This window comes from Sminthopsis crassicaudata, chromosome 3, assembly GCF_048593235.1.
Source record: "Sminthopsis crassicaudata isolate SCR6 chromosome 3, ASM4859323v1, whole genome shotgun sequence".
Taxonomy (NCBI): domain Eukaryota; kingdom Metazoa; phylum Chordata; class Mammalia; order Dasyuromorphia; family Dasyuridae; genus Sminthopsis; species Sminthopsis crassicaudata.
The window spans coordinates 443529708-443555669 of NC_133619.1; the positions used below are offsets into that span (position 1 = coordinate 443529708).

A 25962-nucleotide genomic window follows, 5' to 3' on the forward strand; every position below is an offset into this window, starting at 1 on the left:
ATTAGACTTTAAAACTCAGCAATTTTTATAGTAGCTATTTCTTTATGCATGACATATAACAAATATAATTCAGTGACTAAGTTGACGTTTTTTTTTACAATGGGGCAGGGAAAAGATATTACAGAATTTAGTGAAAAATAATAGCAACAACAGTTACAGTAATTTTCATAATGCTACTTCTCTTGAAATTGATAGTATTTCCCAATAAATTTAAAATTCTGAAAATAAGTTGTTTTCTTAACCCTCTGTTAAGCTAAAGTATAGCCAGCACAAGCTTCTATCCTTAAATGTGCAACTAATTAGGAATTGAAAGTGATCCTATAAACCATAATAAATATAAACAAGGAGAGTATCAGAAAAATCAGTGTAGCAATAAAATGACAAAACAAATGTTTTATTTCAAAAAAGCATTAAATAAATAAGTCTATTGATAAAATAATCTAAAATAAGAACTTAAAATTTTGAGTAGAGGCTGATTTACATCAAGTTTTAGAGTTTTGAAATTTACTAACCAAAAAACCAAGCTCCTTAAATTAGGAAGTTTATTTAAGAAGTTTATACTTAATATAAACTATGTATCAACACAATTAAACTTGGTTGAAAAGGACAATAGAAATGATTGTTACTTTTTCCTTTAGCAGATGAGCAAAATGAGGTCCTAAGAGGTAAAGGGACTTGCTCAGGCATTCAAAACTAAATTCTTTTTCTCCAAAAAAAGTGCTCTTTCCACTACAGTACACTACTTAGCTTACCCTACCTAAGTTCAGAAAAGTTCATCTTTGATTTAATCCTATTCTCCTAAATTTGATTCAATATCTTATTTTCCTAAATAATATTTGCAAAATATTAAAACATACTATACAAATACTTTTTATTAAATACATATCATACACAATAATTTTATGTCAGCAAATTCATTAATGTAAAAGATTAAAATGCTATGTACAGTAAATAAATTCAATAAACTAAATCCAATTTTGTTACAATTTTAAGATAGACAAGGAAACTGGCAATAACATATAAATGTATTTTTTCTTAAGTTCTTTAAAGTTATTACTTTACATATGATTATTCCATATGTTATACCAAGCCACTAGTATCTTCTATTTTAAAGTTTTTGTGAATAGAAATTCAGCTCAAATCAAAATCAACTCATTACTTCCCAAAGTCCCTGCAGGGTGAATCCATCCTTCAATTTTTCTATTGCAAGCCCCAGTTCTTCTGAAAATACAGGTTCACGATCTTGTTGCTTTTTGAGTTAAGATGAGGAAAGAGCGTAGGCAAGAGGAATAAACAAAAGATTGTATATAAGTTTCTGAATACTAAATGATAACATATAATTTTTATAATAATGTAAAATAGCCTTACCTTATTACCATCAGCAAAATAAGCCTATGAGAAAAAGAAAGCTATTAAATTCCAAATATCTAATAGAGTATCAAAGACTAAATTGGTCAGTGGTCTAATATGCAATTTTCAGACTCATTCTAAATAATTCATACTAAATTAATTTTACATTTTTGTTTTATAACACATTTTTTTCTTTTTGAAATTTGTTGTAAGAGAATTTATCTAATTAATGTTAATATTTTAAGCTATTAAATTATTTTTCTGCAAGTTTTAAACACTAAATATATGATATATTTACTACTCCATTAAGGTCCTATTCCACTACCTCCTTGAGGTATGAGTTTTCGAAGGCTTTCAAAGTATCAAAAGCTCTGGCAAGTCTTTTCATGCCAAAAAGAAATCAAAGTATGGGACAAATGATTAAATCTCTCCTCCAAGGGCCACATTAACAGAGTTTTAGGAAGCCTCAAGAACCAAGAGGGTTAAATATTAATTGAGTGTTTTTTTTTTTTTTTTTTAGCTAAAGCAACTTTAAATAAACTATCTTTTCAAATGGAGTTGTGATCTATGTTAGCAGAGCAAACACACATCCAAATGTGTGTGCTGAATTAACTATTATTGGTACTATATTCTTTTAAAAATATAAAATGAGTAATTTATAACCAACCTATCAGTTGTTGGCAAAAATCATTAATATGATCTATCAGAAAATTTTTTTGTGTGAATATGATTTGGCATGGCAATGTATTGATAATTAAACTGTTTCTCAACTTTTTACATTTCTGCTTCAAAGTTTTTCTGCCCTATTTACTCTCTATCAATGAGTTATTCAGATCAAATTAATTTTTTGAAACTACTTTCCCTCTTTAGTACTTAATTTTAGCAGTGTTTATATTAGAGTTACAGAGGGGAAATTTCTCTCCCTTTTTTTTTTTCTTTTTGATCAAACAGTACCAAGGTGAAAACTGCATAGTCTCCATTTCCAAATAGGATATACCATTAAATTAACAAAATTTAACCAAAAGAAGACAGAAGAATGAATCTCTGCAAAGAATGAATTCACAAAGAAAAATGTGTTGTTAATTATTGTTTGGTTTTTTTGGATGAATGAAACAATGTGAATTAGACAATGAAATATATAGTTAAAATAAACATCATCTTTAATATCATTTAATAGTCCAAAGTCTGAAAAAACTTTTTACTTGTTTCTGAAATCATCTGAATGATTGTATTTCCATTTAAAAAACTTAGACTAGAAGACAATGCATATAAGCTTATATTTGATACCTTAAAAAAACTGTTTGCTTAAGATAGCTTCATTCTCAAATGTCCCAAGTTCTAGGGCATTTTATTGACTCATATTTTACTTAAACCACAGACATTAAAAAAAAAAAAAAAAAAAGTGTTGAGATTCAATGGATTTCTTTGAGGAAGCTTACCACAAAAGCATCAGTGTGTTCATCAGACTCTATTTCCACATCATCTTGAATTTGTTCAACTGTCAGATCTTCAAGAGGTTGAGGCTATAAAACAAGACATTCTATAAATCAGGGTGCATAGAAAAATAAGATGATAAGATATATCAAAGTTGTAATAAAGGCAAATTTAATTAGGAAAATGTGATGTGGGATTTTTTTTTTGATAATAAACATTCTTGTCTTACAAAAATATCCTATTTGTGATACATTTCTGTATTAAACAATTATTTTCATTATGTGAATATTAAAAGGAATAATTTAAATGAATTTCAATTAAAATTTAGGTTTAAAAATAAATTAGTTCAACATCAATCTTAGTTGGCAATTATAAATACTATAAATATTATGCTTAAAAACTTAAGAAAAAAAGTAAATGTATTTTTGTGATTACTTTTTTCCCATACTTTTTTGACAACAGAGTTTTAATTTTCCCTCAATGTGGTAATTAAACAATTTGTATTTTTAAATATTAAAAAAGTTTATGGGGGAACATTTTAAAGTTAAGTTAGAAAAAATGTTATGATTTACAGCACTGGCACAATGCGTTTGATAAATATTTGTTTGAATGAATTTGAAAGCAGATATTTATTATTATTTCATTCAAAAAGCATGATGTGCATGATGCTGTGGGTTACAAAAATGTATTCTGTAGTCCCTAACTTAAAGGAACTTACAATCTAATAGAAGAATAAGAATTACATAGAAATAATTATAAGAGAACAAACAAATAATTAGAATACAAGGAAAAGCAAGTGCTAAGAGCCATAGAGGATTCAAAGTGGAAGGTTATCAATCATATACAAGTAGCAATGACAATAAGTTTGATTAAAGAGGCAGAGCTTAAGCTGTGCCTGGAATGACTTTGAGAGGTGAGGACTGGACAGGTGGAAGAATGGCTTGGGCCAAGACAAAGACAAACAAGTTATGCTTTGACAATGGCAAGTAATGAAAATTTGTAGGGTTTTATTAGTCTACAAGATTTATGTGATCAATTTGACTATGTATGATTAGAAATGCATGGTGAAGACATACTGTCTAGGACCTATTGGTTTTTGGCTTTATTTAATGGACAGGAGAGAATTACTGACAGCTTTATGATAGGGAAATTATATGAACAAAATAGTATTTTAGGAGTCATCTGGGAGTAATGTTGGATGGCTGAGAATTTATAATAGATTATTGCAAAAGTCCAAATGTTGAGAAAATAAGGATCTAAAGTAGAGGATGACAATAGGAATAGAAAGGAAGATATAGATTTGAGAGTCACATAAAGGAAAAATTGTTAGTGTGTGGTGATTAAATAGAAGTTAGGAAAGGGAATGAGATTATACATGTGAGCCTTTAGAAGAATGGTGGTGCAATTAATAGAAATATTTATAGAATATTAATAAATTAAATAATAATAGAAATAAGAAAAATACGCAGAAAAGCTAGTCTGGAATTATAAAGATAAATTTAGTTTTAGACATGTTTTGAAATGAAATCCTATATAAAAAAAAGGTGCCTAGGTAAGTGGTCAAGAATAAATTTAAGGTTTGTCGACCTAAAAAAAAAAAAAAAAAAAGGGCAAATGCTCACAAATTAAGCAATACAAGGATACCCTCAAAATCTTTCTAAAGAAAGAATTGGTTGTATGACACAGGAAACAGTGGCATAGGACCACCCAGCATAGAGTAACCTCATCAGAAAAGATGCTGTGCTCTACAAGCACAACAGAATTAAATTAGCTCAGAAGAAATGTGAGGTGCACAAAGTGAGAGAAAACACTCTAAATGTTCATAGGGACTATCTGTGTCCGACCTTCAGCAGAGCATTCTGAGATCATATTGGTCTGATCTGCCACAGTCAGATACACTGTAATTCAACACTAACTGAATAATGTTATTTTGGTCTTTTTCAAGAATGAAGGACAACAACCAACCAATCAAAGTTAAGTGAAACTAGGAAAGAGCTAATGAATTTAATGGAACAGAGCAGTGTCAAGGGGCTAGAGGGAAGGATGAAAGTAGAAGAAAGGTTCAGTAGGAATAGGGCATGGAAATGAAAGATAAAGAAGCTGTAATCTGAGGAGAACCCTAAGCTTCAGATCTTTGTGGCAGTCATTCTCTCTAATGATGAGAATGACGATGTAGTCTTGTTGATGAGTGGCTTATGTAGAACAGAAATGAAGATTTATTAAATAAGGAGGCTGAGGTCATTGTGTCAGACGGGCTATCAATATGGATGATGAAATCACAAAGGATGATGGCAAAGAACCACAGAGAAAGCCTGACAGTTTGCTAAAGTTACTGAGGAAGAAATGAGTGTTTCTTGGAAGTCACTTGTCTCATTAGATAGGCCTAAAGAATAAGAATCAATTCGAAGTTAAGCTAAGGGGGTAGAAGAAGAGCCTGTCTCACAACAGACCTAGCATTTCACTAGACATAATGGAAGAGAATAGAGTGAATAAAGGGCAGGTGACAAGATTACAGCTGAGTTGGATATTAATGAAAATACAGGAAGGAATCAAAATGAAGGAAGGATTTTCACTTAGGATATAGATATATTAGGAATAAAAAAATCAGAGAGTTGGCTAAATGTTAGTGGGGGAGAAAGAATAGTCCTAGGCAGAAAGAATCTATGAATCATTCATTATTTTAAAACAGTTAAAATAAAATTTCTGCATGCAATGTTCTAATGTTATCTGTGTACCTTATGTAACAATATGGCAAAACTGATAATTTAATAAGCTGAAGAAATTACCTTTTCTTCCATCTCATAATCCACTCCAAATACAGGACTGGCAGAATAGACTCTGTGAAGTGAATTTATTTCCTTTACTGATTCCTGTAGTTTTTCCACAGGGTCTATTTTGAAACCAAGTACATATCCTCCACTCTACAAGACATAACAATTTTAAAAGAGTCTGAAGAAAGATTTCTTTCATGTAAGAAACTATAAAGCTCATAAATACTCTTGATCTACAGAAAACAATTTCCATTATCAGGCCACCTGTACCTTGACTTCCTCATTCTCTTTATTGCTCCCTCCCCCACCCCCACCCCCCCATTACTCAAGAGTCCCACCTCCTTTATTCTTTGTGGTCTCAGACCCACTACTTTGGTCAGCTTGAAGTCAAGCACCATGTGAGTATCCTATATCTCTTCCTTCCAAATCTAGCTCTCCACATGTTATCTTCTATTAGAATAGAAGCTTCTTTAGGGTGGGGACTGCTTTTAATTGCTTATACTTATATTCCTGCACTGCTTGGTACATTGTATGCACTTAACAATACTTTTTTTAATTTTTCCATTGATTTAGTCATTATAATGCATATTAGATTGTAGTGGTTAAGGAAGTCAATTTTTCAATGAATTATTTCTTGAGAATAATCATAGATTTTTAATTTTGGGGGGGATGAGGCAATTGGAGGTAAATGACTTGTCCAGGATCACATAGACAGGAAGTATTAAGTGTCTGAGGCTGGTAGTTCTGATTCCAGGTCTGGTACTCTATACACTATACCATCTAGCTGTCCTAATCATAGACTTCAAAGTTGTCCAAAATCATAGACTTTGCCCGAGATTAGCTCTTCAAAGTGATATAGAAGGACAGATTATTGGGATAAATGATCTAATATTTCCTGAAAGAGCTAAAAGAAACAAAGCAGAGGAATGGATAGACATTCAGATTTGGTGACTGAATTTAAAGAGGAAAAATACAGGGAGGGGTGTGTGTTGTGTGCATATGTGTGTATGCATGCATGTAATTTCCTAAGTCATTTCAGTCATGTTCAACTCTTTGTGACCTCATTTGGGGTTTTCTTGACAAAGATACTAAAATTGTTTCTTTTCCTTTTGTCCAGTTTGTTTTATGAAGAAACTGAGGCAAATTGGGCAAAATTGAGGCTAATGGCTGGGGCTCAATTTGAACACAAGATGAGTTCTCCTGATTCCAGGCCTAGCACTAAACATACTGTGCTACTCAAAAACTGACCAAATAATTTTACTTTAATGAATCTACTGGGAGTTGGAATAAATAGGGATAAAGGTTTGTATGATGAGTGACAATAAAACTTCTTTTTTAACTGATACCTAACAAAAAAAAAAAAAAGATGTACTCAACATGATGTTTTTGTAACCTAACAAGTATTACTTTTTGAGGGGAACATCTAAGTAAAATGTTAGTCTTCCTATGTAACTTTACATATATAGGTAATCCTTTCCTTATTTGTGCTCACCATTAGTAATCAGTATCATGTTATTAATAAACCTTTAGGCCTAGGCTGTCGCACAGATCTTGTACATATTAAACACAATGTTAAAAACATTAAATATCTTACCTGTTGAAAGCTCTCTATAACAAGTGCTAAACCAAACTTTGAATCTCTGATCTTTATAGATCGCTAGTTATAAAATGAAAAAGAAAAAAAAATGTGTTTTTGATTATTTAGTGAGAAAAATTATTTAGTATTTAGTATTCCTTTATACCATTAAGCTTTTAATTCCATAATTCTATTTTTCATGGTAAATGATAATTACAACATGATAAATACAATAAATCTAGCATGATAAACACAATCACACATCTAACAGGTAAAAATATTTTTCTCTGAATTATTCCAGTATGGAAATCAATGAACACATCAATATCAATGATGAAATGTGATTTTCAGATGAAGAAAGTCAGTAAAATATATCAACCACAAAAACATACAATTTCCTAAAAATGTTTCTGATCTGTATCATACAATGATATTAGGCAACTTAAAAAAAATGAAAGGGGGCCACTTCTTTGGCAGAAGTGGTCCAAATAGATATTTGCTTCCTCTTCCCCTCTCACCAAATCCCTCCTTCTTATAATGTGAAGGATTTTTTTTTTTTTTTTGTTAGCATGTATATGTAAAGGAAGAAGGGATTTAGGGGATCATAATAATTACTTCAGAAGGCTGTTATGTCATGTTAGACTTATTAAAAATGGCTCTAGGTGATAGACTTAAAAGACAATAAATGGAGGTTATAGGGAGGCATATTAGATTGTTTTGTTTTGTTTCCCAACTTAGCACAGTTCCTAGAATATAGTATGTGTTTAATAAATGCTTTATTTTTTTATCTTCCTCTGATCAGTTCAGATAAAAGTGAAGTTTAAGTACCCTCAACCTCTTCCCCCTTACTTATTTCCCCCATCCTTTTCTTTGTTTTTTATCCCTTTCTTCCCGGATGTATTCCTTTTTCTCTCTTTCCTTTCTTCTACATCATTAAACATAATAACACCACTCCTAGATTCTGAAGTACTTAACTCCCTCTATAATCTCTACCGATATTAGGATTCTGAGGAGAAACTTGTATAATCTCCTCCAACAGAATGAAAAGACTACCCTTTCCATTTGCTGGTTTGTATTTGCTATTTTATGTTTTTCTTGGTTTCTGTATTTGTATTACAATGCTTACAAGGTTTGTATTATTCAATTCTAATCTTTGCATCGGGAATGTCTGGAAGTCTGTTATTTCATTAGAAGCTCATTCTAAACTCTATCCCTCCCACTCTCCCTTCTCCACCATATTTTATCTATGCTCAATTTTGCCAAGTTGGTTATTCTTGTACGAAAACAGATTAAAAACCTTTTTAAAAAAGAAATTGTTAAAAAAAATAGTATTTTTTCTAGCCTAAACCCCTTTTAGGAAATTGGGTACAACAAAAAGCTAAGACCTTTCTTAGGAAAGTAATATCATTGCCTTTCCCTTATCTGAATTTACAGGACTATTATCTATATAGTCTTCAGTTTTCCTTCCTCTGAAGCTATCTAGGTAACACAATTGTAGACTTTTTGTTTGGAGCACTAATGGACTGTTTCTGAACAAAGTCCCTTTAAGCCAACCTGAAAGCTCTACAGTTTCAGAGTGGCAGAATTTCAGGCTTCCCCTAGGTCTGAGCTCCCTACTTTGTGCAATCAGCTTGTAAACCTCAGACAGAATTGGTTGTTTAATTTAAGACCTAATACTAGGACAATCACACGGCTGTTTATGCTTAGCCTCAGGCAAGAGACTCCACAGTGATCTGGTACCAGCAGCAGATCAGCTGCACATAAGCTCTCCTCAGTACACATTAAATTGCTGCTCAGTTCTGGAAATCAGAATGACAGAATTGCCCAGCTGGCTTCTGTCCCTACTAAATCTGGGATCACCTTCTGCTCTAAGTACACACCACCAGTAGGTTCCAGTTCAGTGCCTTGGCTGAAAGGCTTTGTGTAGTACCTTTCTGGCTACAGACATCCTCAGTGTCTATACTTCCCTCCCTATGCTAACTTGGGCTGGGAAAAAAAAAAAAGACTGTGTTTTCTCTTTAGATTTCCTAATTTCTCCTTGGTCTGGTATTCTTTCTAAGTCTTTGCTGGAGAAGTTGTGATGGAGCTATACTGCCTCCTCATACTCTGCCATCTTTGCTGGTTTTGAGTGTGTCAAAGAGCTTGCCTCTAACCTAAAGTTGCTTTGGAGAAGACAGAGAACAAGCATTTGTTAATTATCTATTATGTGCCAGGTAGAGTGCTAAGTGCTAAGGATACAAAAACAGACAAAAAGTAATCCTATCCTCAAAGAATTTACAGTCTAACAGGGGAAATAATATGCAAATAACTATATAAAAACAAAATATATATACAGGATAAATAATCAACAGAGGGAAGGCACTAACATTAAAGAAGTAAGACCTATTACAGAAGGTGGGATTTTAGTTGAGTTAGTCAGGAGAGATGTGAGAAGAGAAAGAATTTTAAGAATGGAGAACAATCAGTGAAAATGCAAGGAACTGAGAGAAAGTGTCACTTCAGTCAGAGAGAGCAAGAAAGTGAGCACAGACTAGAATAGGGAGAGACTTGAGCAGGGAAAACAACCTGAAGGCTACTGCAATAACCCAGGCTAGTTGTAATGATGACCTGGACCAGGGTGGTGGCAGAAAAAGAGAGAAAGGGGCATATGTGAGCGGTAGTGACATACAAATAATTGTGTTTGCTGCTACATATAACTTATATATACCATGGGGTTAGATATTACTTTATAAGGAAATTGTGGAAATACTTTTAATAACCTAAATACATGAAGTCCAAGAAAGACCCACTTTATAATTTCTCTTCAGATAAGTAAAGTTATTTGAAAATTCCAACATATTTTACTTTTCCTAGAATGCTAACTGATAATGGCATATTATTCTATGTATATAATTGGATTTTTTCCTATGTTAAAAAAGCAAATCATGATCATTTTCAATATTAATTAATTAAGCATTCTGAAATGAAAGCTATTACTATTTTAATAAATAAAAAAAGAAATAATAAACTAGTCTAAAACAAGTCATAAAAACCCTTTTTGGATTTTATAATTACATATTATTTACAAAAATATACTAAATGAAATAATAACATTTTAATTTATAGTAAAGGCCACCAAAATGTGTATACTTACAATTTGCAGATATGGTATGCTAACATTGAAACTGTCATTCATATTTGCATGCCAAACAATTCTCACATTAGTAATGAAAAAGGTCCCCAAATTTCCCTAAAAAAATTCAAAATATTCATTAATTAATATTCATAGATTGTCTTATTATTAAAAAAATTCTGAATTATGCTAAATAGTTCTGTAAACTGTTCAGCAACAAAATAACTTTTCTTACTTGGGTCTTAGAATGTTAGAAAAAGTTAAAAGACAAAAAATATATATGTGACAACCTTTTAAAATCTACCAGTGATACTTTATGGTTCTTGCCACCATAAACTAGAACACACAGTTCTCTCCCAGGTAACCATGACTACCAAAAAAATTTACTTTAAAATTCTCCAATTTGATAGTCTAAAAGTCTTAAAAGTAAAAAAAAAAAAAAAAAAAATTGCTTAAAAATAAATATTTGCACAACAATTTAAAATTTGCACTTATGTAAAGTTCTCTTAATTTTTTAAAAGTTGGGTTTAAGTAAGTTGCCCAGGGTCATACAGCTAGTAAGTGTCTTAAGATGGATAGTCCTGTTTGCAGTAACATTGGGCAACTGGGATCACAGAATACTTCTTCAGTAATACAATGTCACTTTATTGATATGACATGAAAATCCTGAAACCATGAAGATTTTAGATATAACTCCTTCACAATAGCACTTTGAAACCTTGCCCAATGAGTTTTACACTGAATTATGTTTATGGATTACACAAAGACATGGGTCTCTTCAATGCTCTGGGATTTGATGTAATCAACCCAATGTTATCTGTAAACAGGTGAATCCAGAGGACTTCACTATCTATATGGAATTCTTCAAATTGTACTGGAGCTCTTCCATCAAAATTGGCTAGCATGAGTCTCCCTATTTTATGCTTCTTCTGATATGTGATCATAGATTATCAAATAAAAACTTTTCAAAGAGTCTTAAATAGTTTTTAACACATGTATGGGAAACAGCTTTTAGTACTAATATTATTCCAGTTTTCTTTCACAGTCATGAGACAATCGTCTCCAAAGAACTGACAAGGTCTATCACCCAGGGGGCAAGGAAAAGATGGAGGTGGATGTGAACAAATAGAAACACATTACTAACAGGAATTAGGAAAAGAAGAATAATCTAGGATGTCATCAAAGAAATATCTGAGAAAAAGAAGCTGAGCTAGTCACATGGGCAGTGAAGTAGAACTGATGGGGAATGGTGGTATCCTTGAAATGTGAAGAGAAATCAAGGAAGCCTCACAGCACATTAGGTAGACCCCTTATAGGGAACTTATAGAAGAAAATGGACAAGTTTTCCAGAATGAGTAGTCAGGAATCTGCACTGTTAGCGGGAATGCTTATACTGAAGAGATACAAATCCGTTTGAAAATCTGAGTAGATAAACCAAGCAAAAAATGACTGTAAGGCTCTAATAAAGGCTTTATTAAAATCTTGCCTTGAACCATACCTGATCACTGGATAAATTCCAAACACCATTGATTTTATCATATACTTGTTCCTGTGGTAATAATCTTAGCTGTTTGTTTTGAATTAATGCACTCCTCAGTTTAAGTTCACGGTACATTTTAGAAGTTTCATAAGCTCTACAAGAAAAAAAAATAGGCTAGCAAAGTTAAAAATGTAATTTCAAAACATCGATATCTAATATTATTGACATAATTATGTATTTATTTTCTACATTGCATCAATAATTCATGTTAAACATATTTATAAAAGTCAGTTTTAATTTTTTGCTTCAAATGTCTCTCAATTTTAGACTTCTTTTTTACATACACACACCCCCACAAACCCACACAACACAAACTATATAAATCATAGCCAAAGAGAACTTCAGTAATATGCCAACAAGCATTTATTAAATTTTTACTCTATATCAGGTATTTTGCTAAACAGTGGCAATATTAAAAAAAAAGGCAAAAACAGTCCCTGCTCAGTCTAATGAAGAAGGGAATATGTAAACAATTATGTAGAAAGAAGATATATACAAGATAAAATTAGAGAGAATCTTAGGAGGAATGAACTACCATACCTGGAGTTACATAACTAATAATTAGAAATTTAAAAGTTATTGACAGACCATTTTTCTATTTTGTGTTTAAAAAATTGTGTCAAAAATTTGGTATATTAAATTCCTGATGAGGAAATTCCTTCTGCTATGGAAGATCTGCAACTGTTCTATAAACTGTAGATTTATCAGTCAAATTGCAATAATTATGAGTTTACTTGTCCAGGCACTGTGAAGTGCTGGAGGTACTATGTTTTGGTTTTATAAAGTTCCCTGTGGCACTGAGGGTTAAAGACATTTTGAGGCAAGAATTCTTTCCATTATGCCATGTTGTCTCTTATGTTATTTTCTAGATATAAAACCATGGCTTAATAGATATAGACCTTTAATTTTTGTTATACATATACACATATGAAACAATAATTCCTACATATATATCATTACATATATTACATATATGCACATGCACTCATATACACATATACACAGAAACAGCTTAAGTGTCCTGGACTTAGAGTTAGGAAGACCTGAATTCAAATTTGATCTCAGATACTTTCTAGCTATGGGATTAGGCAAGTCATTTAACCTCTGTCTAGCTAAGTTTCCTTAATTACAAAATGAGTAAAATAAAAAGTACTTACTTCTTAGGGTTATTGTGAGAATAAATGAGCTAATATTTGTAAAGTACTTAACACAGTGCTTGGCACACAGTGTTTAATATATGCTTCTTTCATTTCTCCTTTCTTTCCAATATTTATCTTCCAAACTAGCTCTCTTTTTTTTCTGATGCTTTTATTTCTGTCAATGATATTGTTCTATCATTTACAAGGCTTAAAGTCCCACAACTAGGCTGTTCACACTGTTTTTTGAACAAATAATTCTTTTTTTTCACCTCAGCTTGGTATATACATGACAGTGTTTGCTCATAATGTTTTGTCTGTTTAAAATCCCCTCCCCTCTCTTCTCTACTTATCCAAATCACATTCATCCTTAAAGGCCCAGTTCTCTGAAAAACATTTCCAAACCATTCTGGCCCATATCAATCTATCCCATTGAATATCCAACAGTATGGGAAATGAGTGTAAACTGTTATTTTTACCTTCTGAATCCAATTCTTCCTGTGCAACAAAAAATTCGGTTCTACACACATATATTGTATCTAGAATATACTGTAATATATTTAACATATATAAGACTGCTTGCCATCTGGGGGAGGGGGTTGGGGAAGGAAGGGAAAAAATCTGAATAGAAGTAAGTGCAAGGGATAATGTTGTAAAAAATTACCCATGCATATGTACTGTCAAAAAAATGTTATAATTATAAAATAAAATAAAAATTAAAAAAAAAAAAAAGAATATCCAACAGTATTTATCACTTCTTTGGACACGTAATACAACAGAAATTATTTACATATTGTCTTATGTTGTTATTTGATTATTTCACATATGTACACGATATCTTCACAAATGGATATTCAGATCCTTGACATCAGGAACTTTTTTTAAAAAATCTCTCCCACTTCCAGGCCCATAGGTGGAACCCATGATTGAAACAAAGAATAAAGTAAAATTTTAATTAGAAGTTTCAGGTAATCGGGTATTATGGTTTACAGTACTTTCTTATTAACTGAGGTTTCACCAGAGAATCACTTTTATCTCAGTTAATGTTGAAATTTATTAGTCTATTTTCCTGACTTGGTTAAGTACAATGTACTGAGGAAAATATTTCTTTGATGAGTCAGATCTTACAATGACTCAGAATCAGCATTTGGAATATCGATGATTACAATAATAATATAGACATAGAAAACATAGGAAATTGGCCTGAATACTCTACTAACTCAGAAACAAATTCTAGAAGTTGTTTTATATGTTTCTTCAAAATACTAATACCTAGTGTAATCTCATTTTTCTTTTTCTGATAAAAAATAAATACAGGACAACATTCTGGATAAATGAGGTTTCTGAGTAGCTGAATTACATTCAGTTCTGGCTTTACTGCAAAAATTGGCCAACTATTTTGTAAAATCAAATTAGCTTTTAAAATGCTAAAAAGTTATGTATAAGTAACATATAAATGTAATTATAAAATTGTGCCTCTCAGTTTTAGACTTCTTTTTTACATACATACACCCCTACACACCCACAACACATACTATAAATCATGGCCAAAGAGAATTTCAGTAATATGCCAACAAATGTGAAATTTCTATTTCTCTAATCATATACCCTTAATGTGGTAGAAATATAAATTACTTATACAGAAAACACTTAAAACATTTGTATATTTCAAGGATGTTTATAGGGCCCAGAGTTCCTGAAATTTCCATCTTTCCTTAGTATATCAATGCTAATTCTAACATTTTACTCAAATTTTCATATTTTTGGCTATGAAATGAAATGGAAAGCTTCCTGAATTAACTTGATCCAGATAGTTGAGGTAAACAAATAAACAAATAACAATCACTGAAATTGACCATCCTTCTAAGCATCTTTAACTTCCTCAGTTTTTCAGCAAGACTGCTTATATTAATTCAATACTCCATCTCTCTTTATCTAGCTACTTATTGTGGACAACTAAGAAACCTGAAAAAAAAAACTTTTAATGTTTCAACTTACAAATGAAATAAAAAATATGCTTTATCAGATTTCTTCTAAGGGTACTACACATTATTATTCTGGGAAAATATTTTTCTCTGTACTTTCTTTAACATGTACCTTGATATCATAAAGTGACTAAAGAGTATCTAGTAATTCAAAAACTTTTTTTTATACCATACCTGTGTACTGCAATGACAGAGGTAAAAAGTCTAGGATTCCCAGGAACCACATTTGTAAATATAAACTCAAAACGAGTATTATTACATTTTGTTAGTATATAAAGAGCTTCAGTCTGGCCCCGTAACTTCTGTAAGGACAAATTGTTAATTCTTATTAATAGTTTCTATTTTATAGGCAATTATTAGTCAATAGTTTAAAACTAGGTTAAAATGCAAATATAAATCTCAATCTAAAATATCTAAATATTTAGATCTAAAATATATCTTTAGATACATTTAACAGTTAAGAACTGGACTTGTAATTCTACTGATATAAGGACTGCTGGGTAAGGAAGATCCTTCTACCAATGCAAGCTTGTATCTTCTCTGCAGTTTATGATTTCAGAGAGTTATCTAGAAAAAAAGTTAAGTGACTTGCCCAGAGTTTCCCAGATAGGATATATCCAAGGCAGCACTTGCACCTGCGTCTTCATGGGCTTGAGGTGGGCTTGAGGCTAGCTCTCCATTTACTTTGTGCTGCCTCAATATTTTTAACAAATTGAAAAGACTTTTAACCAACTTATAATTGTGCTACATATTTTAACAACTTTTAATAATACTTTTCATACTCACAGAGTTAGCAGTTCTTGTTGTAATACTGAGTACGCAGTTATAGCCAACAGCTAAAGTTAAAAAATAAAATATAAATGTCAAAGTTACAAAGTAAATACATATTTTGAGAAATAAAATACAACCTTTCACATTATCATTCATCAATTATACAGTGGAAAAAAGGTTTTTTAAAGCTCATAAATTAGTGTCAGTATACTTTTTATTTAAAGGAAAAAGAAAACTAGAGATTAAATTCTAGAATTACTTATTTGCCTCTTCATAAAAAAAAAGTCTGCTTCTTTATAATTCACATAACATATCCTTAAATGAAATTTGGCATGTCTGTACCAGATGAAAAAGTTCATAAAAGGGTAGTAGAAAAATGAGAAAATATTTCAATATTACACAAAAATATTACATAACAATACATAATAATTAATGGCAAGCCTAAGACATTACATTATTTTAATTGTTTTAAAGATCAGAAAGACAAATTATCATGACTATTTACTACTATATTGTTATAAGAAATAACAACTCCCTTGTTTGTAGCTAATAGAAACAGGCTATCAGTTATAAAACTTAAGTCAAAAATGAATACCAAAAAAAAAAAAAATCACAAAAAAAGAAAAATCACATTGGAGAGATGGAAAATGGCTATCAGGCAAATGTTTAATTTTTAAAAACCTCAAAACTCCCTTCCCTGAAATTTTAATCCCATACACATTTTCAGAAAAAACGATCTATCACAAAAAAAATTTGTTTGTATAATGATAGAAACTTTGATTAGTTTATAGAATTCTTGACATTTAATACGATACTTTCATGGCATTTATTGTTAGGTACTATAAACAATTATGAAAATGTAGTAATTTATGAACTTTGTATCTTTAAGTTTATTTAAATACATACTTACAAAGATTGATTCTGGATAATGCCAAAGAATGCCATATGATTCTCAAATTTGTCACTAACAATCTACCTGAAATTAAAAATAATTGAAATGTTTAGCTGGTCTTAATTTGTAATACAACTGTGAAAGGAGAAATCTATGACTTCTCCCCCTATTTATCAGTAACAAACTTACATTTCTAGGATACTTAATAGTTTTAGGTGTTTTATGTACATTATTTTATGTGATCTATAGCACTATTCACAGAGACTCAAAGCCAAGATTCAAAGCAAAGCCCTTCCAACTATACCACTTCTTCATTTTCTCCCTTAAAGTTATAGATAACTATATGTCCTGTGTTCAAGGTATAATAGGATATCATATAGGGGACAGTGAAGTGGCACAATGATAGAGTATCAGCCCTCAAGTCAGAAGGGCCAGCATTCAAATATGGCCTCAGATACCTAACACTTCCTAGCTGTGTGACCCTGGGCAAGTCAGTTAACCCAATTGTCTCAGCAAAAACAAACTCATTTATGATATCAGAGGTAATTAGTAAATTGGCAAGGGATTATCATAATGGGATTAACAGGAATTCAATAATTAGCCTATGGATGGGTTGAAGCAAATTGATGAGTTGACAAAAGAGAAACTATACTTCTGACTCAGGAAAAAATGTACTGGCTAAAAAAAAAATCTAGAAATACCATGGGAATATTTTGTTTTAACTCAGAGTCTTCAATATTTCAACATTTTGTAAATCTATGTACAGAATTATAGATGCAAGGTTGGGAGCATTTTATAACTATCCTTACCTTTGGAAGCCACATTATTAGGTTGTAGGAAATGAATAGATCAATGAATTGGGAGGTTATTATTTATTTATTATTATTGGGAGGTTATTATATTATATCTGAATAGATTAAAGAATTGGAAGTTAAAAGAGTATTCAAATATATAGTGAAGTTCCCTTGTATGAAGGCAGGAACCAGGTTTCAAAGTAAGAAGATGAGCCAGATCCTGAACTCACTGAGAAAGGAAAGATATTGGTATTAATGGTCATCCTCATATGAGCTAGGGGAGAAATTTTAATAGAATGAATTGCAAAGGAGGAGAGATTGCTAGTGATGACTGTAGAGAGAGGGTCTGAAAGAAATAATGGGGAGTAAGGAGTAAGGATTCCCTCACTGGGAATATGAGTTAGAAATATGAAAGAAAGTAAAGCCAGTAGTGAAAAGGATGCCAAGAATTTAGTGTCATGGGGACAGGGGGATGGAGGGACCCCAGAAACCTAGTACCTAGAAGAAAGAGTGGGAGAGAGAATGAAAGGGAATTTAAAGAATAAGAGTTCTAGAGGACATAGTGGAAGGAGCAGCCAGATTTAGATTAGGACCTTTTGAGTTTAGGGTTGAGGTGGATAGGAATAAGGGAATGAACAGCATGGATTGGGGAATGATGCCCTTTTCAAAGGCATTCCTCAACATTACTTAACATAAATAAATTCAACCCGGTCCAATAGTACCCAGTACCATGCACTACTCATGACAGATACTCAATAAATGTTCATGGACAGAAGAAATGTTATACTACCTCCTCAGATCACTGGGTAGAAAGAATAGAAGTTGCATAACAGAGATTTTTATCAGAATAAAAGAAAGAAATGAATTATTTCTATGGAAAATTTATTCTCAATTCCCTTAAGTGAAAAATATCCAAAATTATTATTATTGTTGTATAGCTACCATATAAATATTACTGCATAGTTAAACAGATAAAAACTATTGTATAGATAAAATAATCTACACAAACATAGACTACTACTGCATAGATCTTAGTAGATGCATTATGATTACTATATAGAATACTATATAGATATCTGTATAAATAATAAATATTATTACTATACAAACAGATATGTTATATAAAGATATTATGTAGGGGCAGCTAGATGGCACAGTGGATAGAGCACCAGCCCTGGAGTCAGGAGGACCTGAGTTCAAATCTGGTCTCAAACACTTAAAACATCTTAGCTGTGTGACTCAAAGTTACTTGAAAACCCAGGAACATTTACAGGAAATGTATATAAGCATCACAGAAAAGGAGCTAAATAGTAAAATATAAACAATAATATTGTTTTATATTGATTTAGTAACATTTTAAATAAATGCATTTAAATAAAATTTAATTCAGCTCAAAGAATCAGACAAATGAACATTAAAGTTAAGTTAATGCCAGTAAATGTACTCACCTCTATCCCCATTGTTTCCTTTGGTGTCTTCTATTGAATCTAAGCAATCAATAAGGACTTCTCCAGGTCTTGTTTTCATTTGTCTAAAATAAATTTAAAGTCCTTAAGTTTCTAGCACCAGTGGAAATAGATTACACTTGTTCATCTAAAAATAATGCAATAATTTTTAAGACTTTAATTTACTGATCAAACATATTTTGACTGGTAATTATGTGCAAAATCCAAAATAAAGTGATGACATAATCCTGATCCTTCAAGAACTTATAAATTTAGTTAAGGAGGCAAGACATATATGTATAAAGTGATGTGATAATGCAAGTCAGCACATAATTATGAGATAAAATGGTTTATTGTCAATTTAGCAAGATTTCACCAGCAGAATGCCCCACTGATCTTTGTTTGGCCCTGTGCTATTTAACATTAATATCTGAGAACAACCTTCATGTTACATGACAATTGGTTGAAAGAACTGGGGATTTTTAGCGTGGGGAAGAGAAAACCCAAGGAACACATGATAGCTGCTTTCAAATATTGGAAGGTTATGACAGGAAGAAGGATTAGACTATTTTGGGCATCACAAGGCAGACCAAAATGGGTAGAATTTGAGGAGTCGGAAAGGCACAATATGGGAGAAGAATTAAACCGACCAGAGGAATTAGGAATGATCAAAATGGGCTCAGGGGATTGTGAGAATGGCTTGTCTGGAACAGAGATTTCAGTAAGGAATCCTGGTTAGGCAAGGCTGGAAAAATTAGGGGATGCTAAGTGATGGAGGAACTTAAGTGCCAGTTTGTAGAATGTGGATTTTACCCTGTTGACAACAAAGGAAGATTATGAACAGGGGTAATGATTTATTGAAACGATGCTTTCAGAAGTTAGTACGGATGGACTGAAATGCAGTAAGAAGGAACCAGGAAGACCGGTTAAGGAGTTTGATCTTTGAATAGAGCTGCCTTCTCCTGGCCTTCCTCCTGCCTGACTTACTTTTCTGTCTCCTTCAGTGGACCCCAACTCTTCTTTTTTCCTTTTTTTTTTTTTTCCTCCTCCTCCTCCTCCTCCTCCTCCTCCTCCTCCTCCTCCTCCTCCTCCTCCTCCTCCTCCTCCTCCTCCTCCTCCTCCTCCTCCTCCTCCTCCTCCTCCTCCTCCTCCTCCTCCTCCTCCTCCTCCTCCTCCTCCTCCTCCTCCTCCTCCTCCTCCTCCTCCTCCTCCTCCTCCTCCTCCTCCTCCTCCTCCTCCTCCTCCTCCTCCTCCTCCTCCTCCTCCTCCTCCTCCTCCTCCTCCTCCTCCTCCTCCTCCTCCTCCTCCTCCTCCTCCTCCTCCTCCTCCTCCTCCTCCTCCTCCTCCTCCTCCTCCTCCTCCTCCTCCTCCTCCTCCTCCTCCTCCTCCTCCTCCTCCTCCTCCTCCTCCTCCTCCTCCTCCTCCTCCTCCTCCTCCTCCTCCTCCTCCTCCTCCTCCTCCTCCTCCTCCTCCTCCTCCTCCTCCTCCCCCCCACCCCCCCTCAGGTTCACACCCAGTTGTCATTTTTTAATCCTTCCCCTCTCGTGCCCTTCACCCCCTCCAACATCCAATCTGTTGAGCCTTTCCCAATCCCTCTTAATCCTCAGTTGATTATTACTGATTTATACTGCACGCAGTGTTCCTACAGAGTCTGTAGGCCGCATCTCCAATAAGGAGGAGTGTTTTCTGCCCTTGTATCTCCCCCAACCCCTTCCTTGGCGCACAATAAGTGTGCCTGGCGCACAGTAGGCACTTGCTTGGCTGCCAAGGTACTTCTACAACAGAAAGTTGAGGGAAATGAGATCTGAACAGCAAGGACGGGGGGTCGGGAGGTTCCCGCGCCACTCAATGCCCAGGCGACCCCCGGACTGGCCTCGCTCATCTTCCCGCCGTGCCCACCCCGGGGGCAGTGACTCCCTACGAGCCCTGGAGAACCGGGCCCTTTCGGCTGCCAACTGCTACTCACTGAGAGGGCACATCGAACCGGATATCTCGATCCTCCCAAAGCCCGTCCAGAACCGACATGGTGGCCTAGACCTCGGGAGGGATCCCCGGGGCCGCTTCCCTGGGCTCCAAGGCAACGGGTCCTCTCTATCTCGGGATGTACGGCAAGCCCCCGGAGCCAAGCTTCCGGAGAGATTGCGCCTGCGCCTTTCCTACCTCTCCGCGCTTCTCTTTTTCCCTCCCTCCTTCCACTGTTCGGGTTCCCTAGGGTTTCACTGGGTTAGCTGCGGTGGCGGCTGCCGCTCCTCTGCGCGTCCCTGTTTCTCCCAGTGCCTGGCACCGGGCGGGGAGTTTGCAGCTTAGTGGCCCTTTGCTAACCCAACTCCAGCTTTTTGTGCTAAGCTCTATAGGCCTGCCAGTTCCCATCTATCTTAGAATGTTTTACCCTCCCCAAAGCATTCTCTCTCTGATTCCTTTCTCTCCGTGAATTCCGAGAAGAACCTCAGAAAACCTGAAACTATACTAGCTTTATCCTGTCCGCCCGACGATGAGCAAACATTTATTAAGCTCCAAAACTATGCTAATCATATATTAGGCGCCTGCTATTTGCCAGGTACCTTGTTAAGCTCGAGGGGTACAGAGAAAAGAAAAAGACAATCTCTTTCTGCTAGGACCTCATAGTTTAATGGGAGAGACAATAAGCAAATCACTAAGTAGAAATAAAATATATATATATATATATATATATATATATATATATATATATATATATATATATATATATATATATATATATATATATAATTCTGGAATAATCAATTAAAGGAAGAGACTTTGAAGAATGGGGTGTCACGAGGTAACACCCTCTCCTCTTAATTCTGAGTGTAGAACAAACCAGACAAAATTCCATGTTATAGGCTTTTTTTTTTTTTTTTTTTTTTTTTTTAAGAATATATCTAATTCTTTACTTTTCTACTTAGTACGCAGGAGTCTTACTTACCCTAAAATATCACCCAAGGTCCCCAATGAATTTGAAGAGAGAGCTAAACGATTTGTAGATTTAAGGAAAACCTCTGCTCTTACCTTCCTTTCTCCCCAATAACCTGTCCCTCTTCCTCTCCTCTCCCTTTTACAAAAAGCCAGCTTTTCCCGTAGAGTGGTGTAACTTGAAACAATACATTTAAAAAGCTCTTTTCTTTCTCGCCCTGCCTCTTGACTGGCTTTGTTCTTCTGCCTTACTCTGGTTTCCCTCTCCCTCAATAATCCCAAAATATCCCTTTCTATTAGAGTGCCTCTGTGCTGGAAATTCCCATTGCTAGGGTTGCTCTTTCATTTGGGCTAATGTCACTTTCTCCTTCCCACCTAATTCCCATTCCTTTAATCCACTCCTGTACTTCCCACAGCACGTTCCTTAACCAACCTATTAGCAACCTGTAGTGTGGATTCATTTATCAAATTATCTGGAAATGGGGTGCAGATAAATTCAATAAAGACAAGATTGACTTTATAGAATGGAGGGAAGGAGAGATTATAATTGGGATATAGAAGTGAGTGAATTGGCAGTCAGGAGCACACATGAAGATCTTTCGGTGTAGGGCTCTAATGCTGCCCAAAACTTCACTCCTTTTTTTTTTTTTTTTTTTTTTAATATTTAAAATTTTTTTTTTCAAAACTTCACTCTTATGAGTCCATTGTAATGATGGCCAAAAAATTAAACTGGCCAAGGACTGCCATGATTGAGATCAGGATAAAATCTGGCTCAGATCCAGGAGCACAAAGTCTGATAATGACCAGGCTCAATGGTGCAGGCTTCTATTCCTTTCCTTGTTTAATCCTTGCTTGAAGGCAGCCTGATACAGTGTAAAAGAGAGCATCTTGGTTCAAAAATCAACTCAGTCATTTGGCAAATCACTAAACCACTCTCTAAGCCAGTTTCTTCATCTGTAAAAGGAAGGAGTTATGTTAAGTGACCTCTAAGGTCCCTTCCAGGTCCAAATTGTGATATTTACAAAGTTCTAGAGACATGGTTTCTGGCTAATAAATTTTTTAATGATAATGTCAGCATTTTATTAATAAAAGAGATAAATGGCATTCTCAAATGCCAAAGACCCTGATAGGGAAAGGCTTTGCCCTTGGAAAAGTAGATGTTCCTGATGATGGCAATCAACTCTAATTGGTTAACAATTAATGAAAAAATGAATATTACATTGAGAGGTGGGCTATATTACAATGAGAGTCTTGAGGTTTGTGATAATGATTACCCAAAGCTTGATCAAAGAGACTTATAAATTTCTATATCACCTGTCTGACAATAGGGTGAATTCACTTTTCCCCCGTATAAAGATCAGGATTCCACCCATTGCCTTAGAATTTCTTTTTCTGTCTTTGATTAGATCTTAGCCAACCTGGCTGGGTAAATCTTTGAGAAAGATTTCCCCACAGGTAGATTCTAGATGAGGAAGGAGAAAAGGAGAAAAACCTTGGTCGATTCAATAATAAGTTATCAAATATGCACCTGAAATTGAGCAGATTCACAACAGAATGCATTATTTTTTCCTGTCTAAATCATCCTTCATTCTAATTTCCTTGTTTTTTTTTTTTTTTTTTTTTTTTTTTTTGAGGGTGCCACTGACTTTCCAAATATCAAAGAAAAATGATCATCTCTCTCAAAATCCAGGATCCTATGATTGATGACTGATTATCTGGGATCTGGGATGAACTGAAGAAATGAAGAAAGAAAAACTAAAAGAAAGAGAAAAGAAAAATGAAGAATAATAACTTTAGCCCTAAAGGTCAATAGAATCTAGAATGAACCCAAGGATTAGGGGTATTTGCCTGAAGCTAATTTGCCCAGCAGGAATTACGATGATATGTGTTAATAACAAGAGTAAATAACTGAGGGGACATCTGGGTTACTGATGTTTGAATGACATTTGGAAAAGTACTTCAGAAGAAAGAGGGCTTTTAAGGTCATAGGAATAGTAAGAAAATTGATGTAGTTTAATGAATATAAGACTCTCAGACCTTTGTACATACAAGAAGAAAGCTCTTATTCAGTCTCCTTTGCTGGAACAGCATTTATATCTTGACTCCTAAAACTCTAAACCTCTATATTGGGACCTAGTACTTTTGTTGTGAGGGTTTATCAAGCACTTTTCAGGGTTGCTCATTCCCCTTTGGCATCCACTTGGAAGTAAATTCTTACCTGTGTGTGGCTCCAAGAAGCTGTAGCATGCACAGCAGTCACTTCATGGTAAACCATTTCATTAGACAGACTAAATTCAGTTTGAGGAGAACCAGTAGAGTACAAATCACATCCCCTATCCCTTGAGAAGACAAATAATATGATATTGATTATACAGGTGAAATCATGCAAAACATATTTCCATCTTAGCCATGATACAAAAAGAAAACACATGCACAAAAATCTTTCATCCTACCTTCCTTGTTTCTTTTTTTTTCTTTCTTTCTTTTTTTTTTTTTGAGGGTGCCACTGACTTTCAAGTCATCAAGGTTTGCAACAAGGGAGTCATCTGTGACTTTTTCACTCTTTCAAATTTCCCAGGCAGCTTCCAAGTCTTGATTTCTTCCACATTTCTTGTGTGTGTCCCCTTCTCTCTGCTCATATAATCATCAACTGGTTTCAAGTCTTCATCACCTAGACTATTGAAACAACTAACTTCTAACAGGCATTTTCCCACATTTCTCACCCCTCTTTAATCCATCCTCCATACACACAATTGATATTCCTACAGCACAAATTTGACCAAGGCACTCTGCAGCCCAAAAAACTACACTGACTTCCTGTTACCTTTAGGATAAAATAATAACTCCTTTGTTTAGCATTTAAAACCTTTGAAAATTGGGCCTCAGCATGCCTTCTATATTACTGTGTTCCAGTCAAAGCGACCCCTTATTATTCTTAATATCTAATGATTCATATCTAATACTTGTGCCTTTCCCTTCTCATTGCATGGAATGTAGTCAGTCTCTCCTTACCTCCAGCTCTTAGATTACTTAGGTTTCTTTAAATATTGACAAGGCCTTTCCCAATACTCTCCTTACCTCCCAACTATTTTCCCTAATTACCTTATATAAAATTTGTATTGACTTCTATGTGCACATGTTTATTCCCCAGATCCATTGTAATCTTCTTGAAGTTGGGAACTGTTTTGGTTTGGTCTTAGTATTTCTAGCACCAAGCAGATTGTTCACCACAGATAATAATAAATACTTGTTAATTGATTGGTTGAACTGTGTATTCACAGCAATTTATTTCTCTTCCTATCCTGCTTTTGGGGTAGAATGAGAGAGACTTGGGGGAGATTCTGACTTTTGTTCCTACGCAGGAAAAGGGTACTTGAGATTTGATTGTAGAAGGAAAAAATTAACAGCCTGGGCACAAGCAGCATGCTGAAAAATAAACTCTAGGAAGATCTATCAGAAGATCTGAACTGAGTTCATCTGTGAAACAATTGGAACTTGAGTGGTAACATCAATAGCCTGTAGTTTCTAGATGGTGAGATCTAGCCATGGTACTAGATTCATCTGACACTGACTGGCTAGCAATTTCTCCGGGGTAGCAATGTCATATTCCCTTTTGCCTATTAATTGGCTGTGAGAGCTTATATTTTGGATGTTTTTTTCAATTGAGTCCATATTTACCCACTATAAAACCTTGTTGGCTAGCAGAAATACTAAGTTCTGGGTGTGTTGTTTCAACTTTACACAAAGGAAAATGATATGAGAGAGAAAGTTCCTTATTCTAGGGAAATGAAAACTTTGTTCAAAAGGAGCTGATCTGGGAACTCCATAAAATAATTAGAAAAATCCAGGTTTCCTAGGATAACTTATGTGAACTGATACAAAGTGAAGTGAGACAAACCAGGAGAAGTAACACAATAACAGTTATATTGTAAAGATGATCAACTGTGACTTTGCTACTTTGAAAAAGACAATCATCCAAAACAATTCCAAAGAACCCATGTTGAAAAATGCTATTCACTTCCAGATACAGATTCTGAGTACAAATTGAAGCATACTTTTAAAAAACTTTCTTTATTTTTCTTATTTTTGTGCACGTATTTTCTTTTTGTATCATGGCTAATATGGAAATATGTTTTGCATGATTTCACCTGTTTAATCAATATCATATTATTTGTCTTTTCAAGGGATAGGGGATGTGATCAATTAAAAACTCCAAGAGACAGAA

General features: G+C 34.0%; 1 protein-coding gene across 1 annotated transcript; it reads right to left on the minus strand.

The window, feature by feature from the left end:
- Positions 1-373: 373 nt before the first annotated feature.
- BBS5 (Bardet-Biedl syndrome 5) lies at positions 374-20936 on the minus strand. Its single transcript, XM_074303185.1, has 12 exons — positions 20773-20936; positions 18810-18892; positions 16586-16651; positions 15691-15740; positions 15079-15206; positions 11742-11877; positions 10265-10360; positions 7150-7212; positions 5571-5705; positions 2790-2873; positions 1369-1392; positions 374-1249 (listed from the first exon to the last, which is right to left on the minus strand). The coding sequence occupies exons 1-12, from the start codon at positions 20829-20831 to the stop codon at positions 1148-1150; spliced, it is 1026 nt and encodes a 341-aa protein (XP_074159286.1). The 5' UTR covers positions 20832-20936; the 3' UTR covers positions 374-1147.
- Positions 20937-25962: the final 5026 nt, after the last annotated feature.

Bases quoted from the DNA above. Each gene is read 5' to 3' on its own strand.
- BBS5 (XM_074303185.1), bottom strand. From the start codon at position 20,831: ATGTCGGTTCTGGACGGGCTTTGGGAGGATCGAGATATCCGGTTCGAT. The intron at 16,652-18,809 runs GTGAGTACATTT...TTTTAATTTCAG, and splicing joins AGGAAACAATGGGGATAGAG to GTAGATTGTTAGTGACAAAT. The intron at 2,874-5,570 runs GTAATTTCTTCA...CTTGTTTTATAG, and splicing joins ATTATGAGATGGAAGAAAAG to CCTCAACCTCTTGAAGATCT.